Source organism: Diospyros lotus, chromosome 1 (genome assembly GCF_014633365.1).
Source record: "Diospyros lotus cultivar Yz01 chromosome 1, ASM1463336v1, whole genome shotgun sequence".
In the NCBI taxonomy this organism is placed as follows: domain Eukaryota; kingdom Viridiplantae; phylum Streptophyta; class Magnoliopsida; order Ericales; family Ebenaceae; genus Diospyros; species Diospyros lotus.
Genome location: NC_068338.1, coordinates 48,348,944 through 48,365,603, shown reverse-complemented (window position 1 = coordinate 48,365,603; position 16,660 = coordinate 48,348,944). Strand labels below are relative to the sequence as shown.

General features: G+C 34.7%; 2 protein-coding genes and 1 pseudogene across 2 annotated transcripts; all 3 read right to left on the bottom strand.

Annotated features, from left to right (window-relative positions):
- Positions 1-206: 206 nt before the first annotated feature.
- Positions 207-1,618, bottom strand: LOC127794169 (bidirectional sugar transporter SWEET3-like; annotated as a pseudogene).
- A 2,132-nt stretch (positions 1,619-3,750) lies between these two features.
- On the bottom strand, positions 3,751-6,985 carry LOC127797771 (auxin efflux carrier component 5). The gene is made up of 5 exons (XM_052330915.1): positions 5,992-6,985; positions 5,697-5,782; positions 5,443-5,600; positions 4,154-4,230; positions 3,751-4,008 (listed from the first exon to the last, which is right to left on the bottom strand). The coding sequence occupies exons 1-5, from the start codon at positions 6,633-6,635 to the stop codon at positions 3,936-3,938; spliced, it is 1,038 nt and encodes a 345-aa protein (XP_052186875.1). The 5' UTR covers positions 6,636-6,985; the 3' UTR covers positions 3,751-3,935.
- Positions 6,986-10,350: 3,365 nt separating this feature from the next.
- On the bottom strand, positions 10,351-16,479 carry LOC127800223 (CBS domain-containing protein CBSX6). The gene is made up of 2 exons (XM_052334717.1): positions 15,783-16,479; positions 10,351-11,772 (listed from the first exon to the last, which is right to left on the bottom strand). Exons 1-2 carry the CDS (start codon positions 16,130-16,132, stop codon positions 10,863-10,865), a joined length of 1,260 nt encoding a protein of 419 aa, XP_052190677.1. The 5' UTR covers positions 16,133-16,479; the 3' UTR covers positions 10,351-10,862.
- Positions 16,480-16,660: the final 181 nt, after the last annotated feature.

The window sequence follows — 16,660 nt, the reverse complement described above, 5'->3', positions numbered from 1 at the left end:
TTTCACATATATATGAACACTTATATATATTTCGCATTTACAAAACATGGTAGTTGCACCCTTGAGCGCATTAATTGCCATTTGTTTATTTAATCCTAAGATTTTCAACACAAAGTTTAGGTTACGAAAACATAGACGAAAATTAACTCAAAAGGACCTGCATGCAAACAACATTGATATTATTAACATTATAAAGTAGTTGTTAATCAACCCTTGCCACTAGTAGCAGCTGCATTATCAGCAGTACTAGCCATGAGCTGCAATTGCTGCTTGGCTTTCTCATCATTCTGCTCTATGTATGTCCCATTTCTGTGTTCTTCCATAATTTCTCTTCTCCTGCACTTGCAATAAACCAGAATTTGGAGGATGCCTAATGGGGTGCCAATCAAATTAGGAAACTGCAATGCAACCGCCCCCCCCCCCAAAAAAAAAAAAGAAAGAAAAATAAATCGAACCAATGAACAACATTTTCTTAATTAGGAGAGTATTAACTGAAATTTTCCTTTTATCTCAATCAAGGTGTAATATTCACACAAACCATGAGAAGAAGATCGTTGTATCAGCAGTGCATATGGGCCATCCATAGCGAACTCGCAAGGAATGAGAAAAATGACAGATAGAATGGCATAAATTCGACGCTTTTTGTATGTATTACTTGTTTCTGCAGTATGAATATTATACTAATTAATGCCAACAATATAGCAATAACATGTTGCTATTTTCAGACTTTTTTGATAGTGCACAAAAGTTAAAATGGCTTGAAAGCAGAGCAGAAGTGGTTAAAAGACACACAACAGAGAAATGTAATATTTTTTAGTATTGCGAAAGTCAAAATAGTGAATGTTTTGATTCGAAATAATTAAGAACAAACCCACAATTTGTCTATTGTGGGGAAGAGCAACTCACCACAACCACCAGAGGAGGACCGTACATTGCTGCAGAGGCTATGATTCCAATACTCCTGAATCCTGATAACTATCTTGCGATGCTGGTGATCGTGAAACACAAAAGCCGACACCAAGGCAGTGGCGCAAAAAATTAGGATCACTGGTATTGTTATTATAGGGACCTGCTTCTGCACCATTAATACGAACCTATATATATATATATATTAAGATATATAAAGGATCAGTAATGAAGAACTAATACACATGCGTAATTGTACCATTGACATGCATGCATGTTTATGAATTCTTGCGTGAAACGCAGAAGTAGAACTAAAAAATCACTTGCTGATCAAATTTATACAGAAGCATATATAATTAATAAATGATAAGAGAGAGTAATTTATAGTTTGCCTTTCCTTTTGCGGGAGCAAACCAGAAATAGATGAGAATGAAGGAGAGCTCAAGGACAACGCCTAAGCCATTAGTGGTGACCGGAGGGAAATTTTCCCGTTTGTGGCTGACAACAGGCCAACCATACCAAGTGTAAAGGGAACAGTTGAGCAGTGCAATGATGTATGGAACACACGAGAACTTCTCGGTGCTTTTCTTTTTTATGACCCTTGAGAAAGTTAATCTGGGAAGAACATATATATAATTAAATTACAAGAATATATTAGTGGTGAATTCAGATGGCCGGAACCACCGCCAGGTTCTCCCAACTGGCCACACATGGCCTGAGAAGGGGAACCCGGACGAGCAGAGAATCAGTCAAGATGCAGAAGCAGCTTCAGGTGCCACCGTTGCGGCGGCACTTGGCCCAGACGGCGATGATTGCTTTGGAGATGGCTTTCGGCGGCAATGAAGAGATAGTTCATGGAGAAGGGGTCGGCGTTGGCTACGAACTCGAATTAAGGTGAAGAGAGGGAGAGTGAAGTAGCAAATGAGGAGGTTGATGGCGTCGCACTGGTCGGCGGTGAAGAGTGGCCACCACATGACGGACGTAGAGAGGAACTATGGCCGCCGCCGCCGCCACCTTGCAGACATCACATATATATGTTTTAAGTGTATAGGGCTCACTCATGCGCATTCAATATGGGATCATGCTATTTGTACAGAAGCTTATTTACAGGTGAGTTTACAGGCAAGGTAAAAAGATTATTTTGTCCCCCTCTCTTTTATCTGAATGACCATTTTACCATTTTCTATCATTTCTCCCCCTCTTCCTCTCCTCTCTCTCTCTCTCTTCTCCTCCTCCTTCAGCACCGCCTGCTGACGCCCACCGCTGCCTCGCCTGGCTGATGGCCGCCGCTTCCTCTTGCCTCTCGCCTGGCCGACCATCACCTCGCCATTGCTGTATTTGGTATAACTAATGAAGTGCATTCAGTAGCGGGGCAGAGAGGGAGAGAAGGGAACACTGGGGGTAAAATTTAGAATTAATTAGAGGAATTATAGTTTTAATTAGATTTGTAATAAATACATATTATTTAAAAAACAAAATATATTTATACCTACTTAATGAACGCATTGCATTCGTTACTTAAGATTGATAAATTAATGTATATTTTTCTTGGACAGGTTTAATGTTATGCCACAACGTGTTGGCTCTCAGCAGCAGCTCCCAGCTCTCTTACTCCACTACTAAGTTTGATTGCTAGTTTTGTTTGAAAATAAAATTTTAAATAAAAATTTATTTAAGAATAAAATATTTTTAATAAAAATTTTATTGGATAATAACTGGCAACTATAATTTAGTTTTTATATTTTTATAAAAAATTAAATTAAGATTTGATTTAATATGGCAATAAATTTAAGTATGTTATAAATTGAAGGGTACGAGTTCAAATATTATTAGTAGAATTTATTTGTTTTATTTGAAAAAAATATATGCAAAATATTTTTTAAGCTCCTTTTACTAATAGGATTTCATAATAGAAGGACACCTTATTTATTTATTTAATAGCATAGGTTTATCAATTCATTATCATCTTTCTTTAATTTTTCTTAATTAAATCTATTCACTCATTATCATTTATATATAGTCAACAATATCTAATTAAATGGCAATATATATATTCATGGGAAAACCCATCGAACTTAGGAATCAAAATAATAATTATGCTGCTTCCAACCTTTTCATCATTTGTACTAATCACAAGTTGCAAGAACCGATGCTGCTATGTGTTGGCATTAATGGCAATTTGAGATGGGGAATCAAAATGATGTTAATGAGTTTGGATCAGCAATTTGAGATGGGGATTGTTTTCAACTTGTTAATTAAAAGCCCTTTTCGAGAAGTTCAAATATTTTTAAAATGTTATTTCGACAATTCAATTCAATTATAAGATATATTTGTAATGATATTTATGTAATAATGTTTTATATTTTATGTCACATAAATATAAATATACAACACAATAATACATATACACAAATAGTTTAGTAATTTATCGATCATCTTTGTAAGCCTAATATTAATTAATGGTTTTGTTATGATAATGTGTAGATGGCACTTTCAAATGTCCAATAGCCTGATGAGGACTGCTTAGCCCCAATTAATCTTCGTCTCATGGTCGGTGTCAACATTAGGCCTTGATTGAGTTTAAAAGAAGATTTCAATTAATACTCTCCTATTTAAGAAAATGTTCTTCATTGGTTTCATTATATAATTATATTTATATAATGATATATGTTTTGTATTTTGTGTCACATAAATATAAATATACAACACAATAATTAATAAGTGTCACTAAAAATGTTATAATTAAGTGTCGAAATAGCATTTCTAAAAATAATTCAAAAGTCCTTTATATACATATATATACATACATACATGCATACGTATAATATATGGGCCTGCTTAGGATTAAGAAATGGAATGAAGTTTAATATGGAATAAGTAATAGATGTTATACATTCAGAACACTAAGAAACAATTTGGTTTGATTGCATCCTCCTCTTGTTTAAACTTTAATTGAGATACATAACAAAATCTATAACCATTGCTCTTGGCCGGGATCCGCTTTCACTTATAAAATCTCTTGATGAAAATCAATGTAAACACTCTAAAAGTGCATAATAACCAACTAACACTGGGAGGGAAACCATCAACCCAAAGATTACCCTGCAAAATTAAATACGACCAAAGTTAATTAGTAGTATATATATATATGGGATACCTTTCTCTTTTTTTCTAAATTTTTTGAGGGTGATTTCAATGAGAAATTAAAATTTGATAATATTAATTAGTGCTAGATTAGATAACGTACGCAGTACTTAGGACATCAGCATGCAAACCATATTCTTTCGCAAAAATGAAGGAAGTGATGGATTGTGGCAGCGCAGCCTGAAAAAAAGAAAATGAAACAATTATATATATCTTAAGAATTAGTTGAGATTGGACCAAAAAAAGATTAAAAGAGAATTAGTTGACTAGAGGTAATGTTTCTTCAATTGTTTTTAAGTATCATTATCAAAACTTAACAATAAGTATGGTAAGTTTTATGGATAACAAATATACTGAAGAAATATTCGTTTTGAAATTCAAACTTACCTATCTATTTGAGAAATTAAATTACCAATTTTATGCCCTTGCGATGCTTTGACATATTAATTAAGGCAAGGTTAGGAACAAGATTTGTGGGAGAAAATAAAAAATTAAAAAAAAAATTGTTTTACATATATACATGTGTGAAAATGTTTCCCTATCCTTGAGAAAACCCAATTGAGAAGGGAGGGTAAGTACATACTAACAAATCCATAAAAATTAAAAATTTCTATGGATGTCTTAGTTTGGTAGCTTGTTTTCTTTTCTTAGATCCTGACTAGGAAACCACATAGTTCACTTAATTAATAACAGTTTAATAATATTGTATAGATTTTAGAAAAGACAATAATGTGAGTGACATGGCAACTTAGAAATAGTTTATATCTCACATATCAACTGATAGCAATTGTAATGAAACACAAACACTTTGCTTTTCACTTGTCAATTTCGATTCGCACTGCTATATATTTTCAACCACAAAACGTGCCAATGACAAGGCATTGTGTGAGAATTGGTCATGAAGGCTTTAACAAATGCCTTTTGCCAGTGTAACTTTTCGTTTCATTATAAATACTGTAATTTGTCAACTCATTATGTTAATGTGTGAGGATTGATCATAAAGTACATAAGAAGTGCCTTGTTTAACTTCTCTTTACATCTTAATTATTTTAATTTTTTAACTCATTATGCTATATATATTGGAGTATGACTTAGCAAAAGCAACTTGTTGGCACATATTATAGTTTTTCTTCCAATTTGTGCTAAGTAAATTTAAAGTTTAATTAAACCCCATTAATGGCAAAAGAAAAATTAAAAAAATTGTATGATATTTTTGAGTATCGATATTTTATACAATGTATAAGGTATTTTATATATAATTTTTTTTTATTATATATATATATACTATATGCTTTCTATCGCATAAGCTACCGATACCCATTTCATTGTTATAGAAGTTGACATTGCCACGTTTTGTTTGGTACAGATGGGTGTGATTAATGCGAAGTTTACCTGAATGATAGCAACACGCAGGACATCGCCATGCAAGCCCACAGCGATGGCACCAATGGCCATGGCTACTGGCCCTGCAATAAACCTCAATACCATTCCAATCACAGTCAGACTTGCTCCACAGGCAATCACTTTCTCCTGCGACGCCATGAATAATCCTGCCAAACCAAATTAACCCTACCAAGTAATTAATTTATATATATTTTTTAGCTAGATTTTTAAATTTTAAACTTTAAAGAGATGAATCTACTTACCCATGCTAAACATAGCAGTTCCTATCCCGGCTTTCGACATGATAAGTATGGATCCCTCTATGATACTGGGCATTTGAAAATGCCACCTACAACGATACCAATAATTAATATTAGGCTTACAAAGATGATCGAAATATTACTAAACGATTTGCGTGTAAAAATTTGAGATATAATTACGCAGAAATAACTAATGAAAAACTTGAACTTGTATATGTATATTTTCCGAGCAAGTTTAGGGATTGAAAGTTATGGTTGGTATGTGTTTGTATTTATATATGTGTGTGTGTGTGTGTACCTGTTTGATAAGAAGGCCCAAGTGATTCCCACAATGCAAGCGTAGGAGTTGGGATTCATGGCGAGCTTTTGCCCCACAACCTTCATCAGCGACCAGAACGACGGTCTGGCTCCGACCACACCGTTGCCGTCTCCTTCCAAATCCTTGTCTTCCCCGACTAAGCCAGTCGAGCTTCGCCGGAACTCCAGAACAAACAGCAGAATCGTCAGCCAGACGATGGCCTGAACCACCGACGACTGGACGACAAGATCGACGCCGAATTGGCCATACATGGCCTTCATGAGGGGGACCCCGACGACCAAAGAGTTGGTCATGGTGCAGAGAGAGAAGCTCGTGATGGACCAGCAGTAGCTGCCCTTGCTGCTGCACTTGGCCCATAAGGCGATCACCCCCACGATGATGACTTTGGCGATGGCGTCGCCGGCGATGAAGGGGTAGTTCATCTGGAAGGGGTCGATGTGGGCGGTGAACTCGAAGGTGAATAGCGGCAGCGTGAAGTAGCAGACCAGGCGGTTGACGGCATCGCACTGCTCGGCGGTGAAGATCCGCCACCACCTCACGGAGCCGTACCCTAGAACCAGGGCCACGTAGAGGGGAACCATCGCCGCCACCACCTTGTAAACGTCTTCCCACCCTATCATCATTCTTCTTCTTGTTCTTAATGCTTCTTCTCTTTCTTCTTATAAGTATATCAATGGAGAAATATATATATATATAGGCTAGCTATATATGGTTTGTTGGTTTCGAGTAGTGTTGTTTAGACACTATTTGGAAGACAAGACATGCAGAGAAAGAGAAGGGCTTGGCTATTTATACGCATGCCAGTGTCACCACATTTGTACTTTTGATGTTAGGTCGATCTTTAATTATGCTTAGTTTATAATAATAATTATTAATTTTCATGTAAAATGATATGGACCACCTTCCCTTGTTACATTTTTTGTAACTCGAACGGGATACTCAACTCTTAATTTGGTCGATAGAGAGAGAGGTTAGATGTTTAATTTTGATACTCCTCGAACATACATATATATATATATATATGGTGTTTTTTGCCATATATTAACTAGGGTGATCTCTGTTCTTAATTTTTTCAGGCGGACGTACGGATGCTATTTTATTAACATTAACATGTGATTGTGATGATTTAATTAATTTGATTTTAACATTATTGTTGTTTTAAGAGTTAAGAGAGGAAGGTTACATATGATGCATGGGATGGTGGCTTATGTATACGATTCCATGCCGTGTATTCTCTCTTATATAATGTAAATTTAATGTTGACGTGTGATGGTGGTTGTTGGTGCAAGAAAGGTCACCATTGCTTTCCAACACCAACAACAGTGCTTTAATGTTGTGGTCAGCATTATTGTACATATATATGTAGAATAAGGAATAATAAGGTCCAATGTTTATTCCACCCAACTAGCCAATAGGGTTTCTCAATTTTCTCTTATTATTGTCGATTATTATTATTCTCAACCCAACATCTGGCACCACCCAACTCAAGTGTGGCTACCGATAAAACACATTAAACTTTTTTAATGAAAATTTATTGAGTAATTTTTCACACTAACAATTTATTTTTTTAGGTAAATAAGTTCTAAATAAAATGAGATCTAGTGTAACGGAAAATTTATTTAAAAAAATTAATTATTATTATTATTATTATTATTAAGAGGTTATGAAATTTAATCTTATTAATAGTATATATATATATATGTTTATGTATCTCAATTTTTTTATTTTTAATAAAAAGTCACGTGTAGTAACTAACATAGCAACTCCTTAGGCAATAGGGAGCATGGTGGTAGGCTTCATGCTCTGCATCAAAATCAAAGGCTACTTTTCACTAATGAGTTTCGTGTTTAAGATACGATTTCTCTAATTTAGAAAAGTGAAAAATAATTTCTTATTAACTAAGTTACTATTTTAATGGTATATACGCATTCCAACTTAAAAGAGATGATAAAATGAAAATTAATTTTAACCCATATAGAAAGGATTAGAACATATAATTTGTTGAATTTGATTTTGTTCCATGCCAAGCCGTCCAAGAGTGATCGTAGTGCAATGTACGTAAGAACAAACTGATTTAGGTAGGAGACTGTGATTTAACTAAAATATTAAGCTTTGTGGCTCAAATAATGTCAAGCATTAGGTCCTCAGCATAATTGCCCACTTTTGTACTCCCCAAAAATGGTATTACCTTCTTGTCTCCATACCCAGCTGTGTATTTTTATTAATCAAACGAAATATGTAATTGAGATGGATTAATATATATTTTTGAATTAACATTTATTTATTAAATACATCTTAATTATCATTAGAGTTAACTTTACAATAAGTAATAACGTTGATGAGTCTGATGTCTCAAGTTTGAGTCTCGTAAAATTTTAATTGCTCTTTCATGTTTACTAGACTAGATAAACTGTATGTGAGTGAGTGGTACATGTAACACATAATTAATATATTTTTGTGGTTGAAGTGAGTGTTACAAGATATAGAAGTAGCAATAATAATATATTCCATGGTTTTCATCAAGATATCAAACTGGCACATTTCTTTATGCTGTTTCTGTGGCTTGCAGTGTCTTGTTCTTTTGCTTGCTTGATATTATAGCACTTGCATGGACAGAATATCATCTTCTTCTTCAACTTACAAATGCTTGCATTAATTCTAATTGGACGTCCCAGCTATATATATACTGGACACACACATATATATAATATATATGTTTATCAAATCATATATATGGACACATATGGTACTTGATAGTCATTAACAATATTGCAACTCTTCTAATAGATAGAAATAACACTATTTCTAAAAACAGTGCTTTTGAAATGCTTAATTAACTAAATTGGACCCTTTTCTTAATTCTCTTGTTAGTTAATTATTAATAATATAAACTATATATATATATATAGATAGATGGATAGATAGATGGATACAGACAAATCTGGAAGCTTTCTAGCTGGAAACTGATATTGCAATCTTTAATGAATGAATGAAACATGGCACTTGACAAGATAGGCTTACTGACAAGCAAAAAAAAAAGACAAGCCAAGCTTACCACAGAGACTAGCATATGGAACTAATTCCATTCTCCAATAATTAGGCATATATATCTTCATATGCCCTAAATGCTGTCCCATTCATACTTAACATAACTTTCCACAATTTTTAGATTATAAGAATTCTATCATTTTTTATTTTCCAAGGTTTGCTTTTAGCTTGTAGATTTGGAATCTTTTTATATTTTCAATATAGATATTTATGATTATTTTTTATGTATAAAAACAACTCCAGTTGCTTTAATTTCTTTTCTAATGCCATTCTAAATTAATAAATTGAAGGTAAATGTTCATCATTTGCCGATTAAACAATAATAAATGCATCTTATTTTCATATAAAGTATATTTATTGTATCTTGTATTTTAATTTTTTAATAATAAATATCTCGTATTTTGAACTATTTAATCAATTAATAAAATTATTTAAAAATTAAAAACAAGTTGCAAAAAATATAATTCATCTAAAAACAACATATACTAATTTATTATTACATAACCATTGCACTTAGAATTTAGAACAATGATTAACATTACTTATTAATTAAATATATTATAGGAAACAGTTAGGGAGAAGTAAATTTTGGTTAGGGAGTCGGTTCACATAATCTGATGGTAGTTGTTGTTTATGCTGTGATGGGGTGCTTTGGTTGGTCCATTCTTGGCTTGTTATTGCATATGGGTCTTCTCGATGTTGATTTGTCCCAGCTTGTTTCTGTTGCCAAGAACAAGGGATTGTTTCTGTTCCCATCCATCACTCGTCCGGACATAACTGACTGTGATCATTCGCACAGCTATGAATTTGACTATATTATGTTATAAGTTAGTTGGAGTGGTCAATCAATAATTGAATTAGAGAACATATTTTATGAATGATAATTATAATGAAATTAATTCTCCAAATGTATTCATATCTATCCCCTGTTCATGATCAAATTGAATTTTAAGCAAATTAAGGGCTCAAATCTCCATTAAATTTGAATTTAGAAGGAAGAATTAGTTACAAAATTGGAGTTCTATATCATTCACTCTACACCTTCACAATACTTTCCATATTCTATACCTAATTTAAGCACACACTGCATGGATGCATTACAGATACATGATGGACATAGACACATAACTATATATGCATATGTAACTCATCAACTCTAAATTTCATGAATTTTTTTCATATATTATACATATACACGATCAAAAAGCCTGAATATCCATACATTATAATCTGCACTCTCACGCACATTATCAACCCTTTAGAGGGCAATTGTTGGATTGCGGTTCTCTCTTCAATGGAAAACAAGAAACCCTGTTTTTTTAAATTAATTCATTCATTCAATGTACAACTTCACAATACTATAATTGCCATACTCCATACCTAATTAATGAACCCCACATTTTGGTCACATTTTACTCGATGACACACTACACGGCTGCATTTTTAGGCAGTAGTTTGTGATGTTCAACCACAAACTACTCCCAGATCCCTACATATTTGCAAGTGAGAAATAATGTGACTATAATTATGATGATTGTGCCAAGCCAACATCTGCCAGGTCTATACAAAATCAAGATATCCAAGTACATTGAATTTATACATTTTGATTTCATAAATAACCAACCACAGCATATCATAGAAGTCCACACAAGCCCAAGACAACCAAACCTCTCTTCCAATCCAACTGCACTCAACACAAACACGGGACTAATCTCAACAGACGTGAATTTGACCCCCAAAATAGAAAATTGTTACAATTACCATGAGAAAATGATGAGGGAACAAGGAAGAAGACGAGATCCTTAAGCCATTGTTTCCAGAGTACTTGGCGCCACTGGTGGTTTAGTCACAGCAACCAAAATGTCCCGATAACCTACCACACCAACCAATGCATCTTCGTTTTCAGCCTCAGTCACCCATAAGTGGGTTGCTCGGTGAGACAGCATCTGAGCCATAACTGCAGCCAATGAACTTGTAACCTTACATGTCAAGGGCGCACTTCTACCCCTATACATGCTTCTACCAGCAACAAAGCTAGGGTTTGGCCTGCTTACAAACCCGATGCTCCTGCTGCTGAATCTTTTTGGCCTCATTGAGCCACCATTACTAGCTAAATGGTTATCTCCGACTGCTTGATTAGCCATAATATCAGGTAATGAGCTTGATGAGTCATTCTCCTCAACTCCCATCACAAACTGTCCTGCTGAGAGATTGGCTAAGGCCCATGCTGCAGCTAAGTAGTCACATTTCCATAGTTTACAAGCTGAAATCTCTCCAATGATCTTACATTGACCATCTGGAGTGCCCTCCACGACTGCAATTGCACTGGGATCCTGAGGAATCTTTTGGATGGCATCAAGGGCTGGATGGGATGCTTCAATGGAAAAGAAATTTGGACTGATGGCTCCAAGGGAATGTATAGATGAGAGAGGGAGAGGAGCTAATGCACCCAAGCAGCCAATGAGGAAACGGATGACATCTTCTCTTGATAGACAACAGAACTTACCATGGATGGCCGCTGTGGAAGATGTGGAAGGACGATTGATGCTTGTAGCAGCTATGTTCCCATGGCTGCTAGATGTTTCAAGGTTCCTGAGCCACTTGCCATTATAGAGAATTGAAAATCGCTTGCTCATTCCTTTCCATACTCCACTTTTCCTAACAAGGAGACGCCTTACACCCTGCTTCATCATCTCCAGTGCATCTATCAATCTTGCAGAAAAAGGAAAAGGCCACAATTGCTTCAGACAGGAGAAAGATACACAAATGCAAACCCCTACAACTTCGCATTTCTTTCATCTAGGAACACAGGACAAAAAAAAACACACGCACGCCTGCACACACACACAAGCACCTGCCCGTGCCCATGCCCACAAACACACACACACACTTTCAGTACTAGAACAGAAAATGATAATTATAAAGGTAAAGTTGGCCTCCAGAATTAACAGGTGAATGAAATCTACTTTTTAATGTTTGAAGCAGATAAATTATAAAAGAGAAATAACTGTTAAATGACATTTTTTGGCCAAGAAAAAAAAAAAAAAAACTATTTGATATACTATCATCTGGCTTTCTTTTCAGAAAGAAACATTATGATCTATATGGATCTTGGTTTTTAGAGGAAAAGGAAAAAAAGAAATAACAAAAACAGAAAACAAAACAAAAAAAATCAAATTTTGTCATCTTTCATTTAATGTTATTTTATTTATTTAAGTACTTATTTTTATGGATTAGAAAACAAGAAGAAAAAACCAGATATTTTTCAAAAGAATTAATTTTTTATTTCGAGCATATAAAGAATTAATATATAGGTAACTTTATTTCCCTCCCCTTTGACTTTTCTTTTCCCTTCTCATTTACATTATGTTCAAACCCAAATCCACCAAGGAAGAAATTAAATAGATTGGAGCAAAATGATTTTTCTGTCTCAATGTTCCAGAAAACAGAGGCCCAAACCTATCACCCCCCTCCAGGAAAAAAAGAAATACATATATTTATATAGAATCATCTTTATAAACAAAATGAGAGCACATAATCACCAGGAAACCACTGAAAACCTTTCAAAAAACAAAAAGCCTCAGAGACACAAATATACCCATCATTGTGTAAATCTTCTAAAACATAAGATAAAAAGACGGGACAGCAGGAGTTACACCACTACTTGGCATAGCCCTCTGAGATTGAAAAACTTCACCCTAGAACCATACACCAAGGTGCGACAGCATAAATTTCCCCTCCCTCATTTGGTACATGGCATAGGGTCTTCCTCTCCCACTTTTGCTACAATTTCCTCTACTTCATTCAATCATCCTACAAGTGCTTCTATTGGTCTTCTTCTTACATGTCCAAACCATTTTAGTCTTAACTCCCACATCTCATCTTCAATATGTGACACCATAACCTTATTGCATGTCATTTCATTTTTATTTTGTCTTTTGTTTTATGGCCCCACATTCACCATAACATTCTCATCTTAGATACACATTTTACACATGCTAGTCACTTAGTTGCCTGACATTTTGGGTATACAACAATGATCATCTTATAGTTGTCTAATAAGTGTTTGATTGGCATTACTGTGAAATTTCTGCTATTGCAAGAATCACTCAATTGTAAAATACTTCTACAAAATCACTTCCAAGAAAAAGGAATTTAATGTTGGACCAAATCATCTGAAAAATGTTGTGTTATTATATGTGTTTGCTAATGATTGAAACAAAAAATATTCTTAACAATAAAATTACCAGAAAAGGTATCGACGAAAGTGTTTATATGGTTATTACTATTTAAAGATAAAAATGTTTTTAATATTTAACAAAATTTTATGATTAAATATTACTTTTGATTAACAAATGAGCTAAACTAGATAATCACATTTAAGCAACAGCAGAATTTTACAAAAAATGATACCTATTTTTTATTGCTCACTAATAATTAAAAAAGCATAGCAAAAACATTCAAGTTGTAATATATATTGATGATATTTCAAGGAAATTATATCAAACTCTTGAGGATTATGATAAAATCATGAATAATTGGACAAATCCAAATTGTGAGTTTTAAGCAATATGTACATCTAAGAGTTTTAATGAAAATTCAAGTGGCAATTGAAGACTCTCTTCTTTATAGAAAATTTAAAATATAAAAATACGAAAAAGTTCAATAGAGTCAGTCAGAGGAGCACAATATGTGATTTATGTTGGTTAAATGGATTGTGAGGATATAGATTTTGTGTTGACTGGTTTGTGAAAAGATGGAACAAGAATTAAATATAATTGAAAAAGTGTAATGTTTGTAATTTTACTTTAGTGTTGATTACAGGTAATTTTACCCCAGGAAAAAAAAAAAATTGCTTCTGATTTTGCTTCAATGCAGAAACTCCTAATTGCCACTATTTCTTCGCAGCAGGAAAATATTTCTTGTTGCCAATAAAAGTGCTTTTTAATTTTGGCCAAACACCAAAAAAAAAAACTCAGAAAAATGCTTTTATTAAAAAGAGCACTTTTTGACTTCCTAGTGCACAGCCAAACAAGCTATAAGCATCATCCCTGGCTACCTGGTTCAAACTCTAGCATAACACCTCCACCTATAATTCCCAGTAATCATACTTGCATTACATGATTGCGCAAATCAAAATACCTATCCTTAACCCCATTCCCCACCCCAACACAGACATATATAAAAATATAAAGACACCAATGCTGAATGTCCCTATTGTTGCTCCTTAAGATACTAAGGACCAAAATACCACCTTTCTATGTCGAATCTTCAAGTTCATCCTAAAACTCAATGAGGATAAAGACCATTGGAATCCCCAACCTTTAACCACCACCAACATATTGGATTTGCATAACTTTTAAAACAATTTACTAAGATTATCAAGAATCTTCTTCTTTATTACTATAGACATATGTGAGTAAGTTTATTTGACAATAAGAATCTTCTCTCTTTTTTATTATCCACATACTATGAACAACTACATCCAATCTCCAAGATGATATCAAGGCCCATACATTATATTTTAGGAGAATTTCAAAGAAATGAGGAGTCTTGGTGCACACCAACTTGGAGTATATCAAACAGAACCAAGCATAAAAAGACATTATTATTGATTCCATTTTGTTGTAGTCCTTAAATCTGCTAATAGCATCAAAAGTATTGAACAACCGTGTCATGTTGACCTCCCAATAAGAGAAATTTAAGAGCAATTAATATACTAGTAACCTGGATAGTCACTATTTAGAATTAGGATGATAAAAAAAAAAATCATACGGTCCCAATAGATATCCCTTGGTGTGATCCAGTGGTTATCATCACTAGAATCTAGGCCCACTGATGTTTATAGAGTACTTGCTACGTAATATTTACCTATTTGTATAAAACCATTTACTTTCAAAAAACTGTTTTGAAAAAAAAAAAAAAAAATCAATAGCCATTTAGATTGGAGAATTAAAGATATAATTTACATTAATACATAAAGACTAAAGGGAGAACACCAATCTAATATTTCCTCAAATATAACTTTATTATTTGTACATCTCAAAAATGCCATAAAAAAATTAATTTACTCCAATTTCAAAACTTTTTTATTTTCACTAAATTCAAGGATGACAAGGAAAAGCTAGAACTTCTGCGCAACCACCCATAAGTACTTCAGCTAGAATTTGTGGGCCATCTTCTCCATTTTCCTTTTAATGTTTATCTCTCCCCTCTCCCCCTTTAAAAAATGATCTAAAGGTCATGCAAGAAGATATTGACCATGACCTCCTCCTAGTTCCAGAGGTTTGTCATCTTATTAAATGTTCCCATTTTAGTGCAGGCACACACACAAACAAATATCTAGAGGTTTAGTATGCCGATTAAATACTTATATTAGACAATAACTAAAATTATTATAACAAAGAGTCTTTCGGCCTTGATGGTTTCTAGGATAAACATAATTGAATTCACAATTTTCCCCTGCACTTCTTTTATCATCGTAGCCATTCCATGAAAAGGGAGAGGGGATGCCTTGTCGGGTGCCTTTGATGTAATTAACTCAAATGACCGGCTTCCATCCCCGATAATTAACTCAAGTGACAATCACCGTTTTTTTTTCTCTCAGCTGGGTGGAATCAATTAATAGGCAGCAATGAGCAACATGGTTAGACGAACCCACATAGCATTCAAATATAGTAACATTTAAGCTAGGGTGGAAGTAAGAAAGCAAAAAAGTATACCTTGTGGCAGGATCGACCTCCCTGAGGAGAGAACCATTGGGAGCAACCACCTGGGAAACGGGGGTCTTCAAGGCCTTATCCTGATCCTGCAAATAATCATCTCTGGCCAAGAAGGCAACGATATCGAGGGAATTGAGAATACCCACAAACCTCTGTTGCCGCATCTCAGCACTCTCAATCGCACTCTTGTTGTGCGGCGATCTCTTCCTCCAGACAGGTATTCCCCCTTCCATCGAGTCTCCGATCGCTCGAATTGCAGCCTCCACCGTCTCAGTCTCAGCGAATTCAACCAGCTCCGGCTTCCCCACCGTCAGATCCCCCACTACATGGTGCAAAAACACTGTCGCCATGTTATCTTCAGCGAAAAAGACAAAACAACCCCGTTACGATAAACCGAGGAAACAAGAAGTTTCTGGGTGATTGCTATAATAGGGAGTGAAGGAAGATGAGGAGGAGATGAAAACGGGTAATGGGCAGTCTGTGAAGAAGGGTATTCAGGAACTCAGAAATGGGTCTCGCGAAGGGAGAGTGGGAGAGACAATTGGCCATAACAGAGTGGAAGAAAGCTGAAGGCCCATGAAAGGAAGGGTTGATTCTGTTATTGGGATCTCAAATCACTTCGGAGTCCGTTTCTGAATCGAAAGAACGTTCCGGAAAGCCGCCAGGCCCTCTGTGTAGAAAGAAAGTAATGCACTGTTCAGAGAGAGAGAGAGAGGGGCGATTAACAACCGATCAATTATTAGCGTTCGTTGTTGGCCAGACAGGGACTGGTCACCAGATGGATGTATATCCCAAAATCAAAGTTAAAGATAGTAAATGGATCCAATTATAAATTATTTATCATTTTTAGGCCAAGCCCAAATTAAATCTGACTCGTT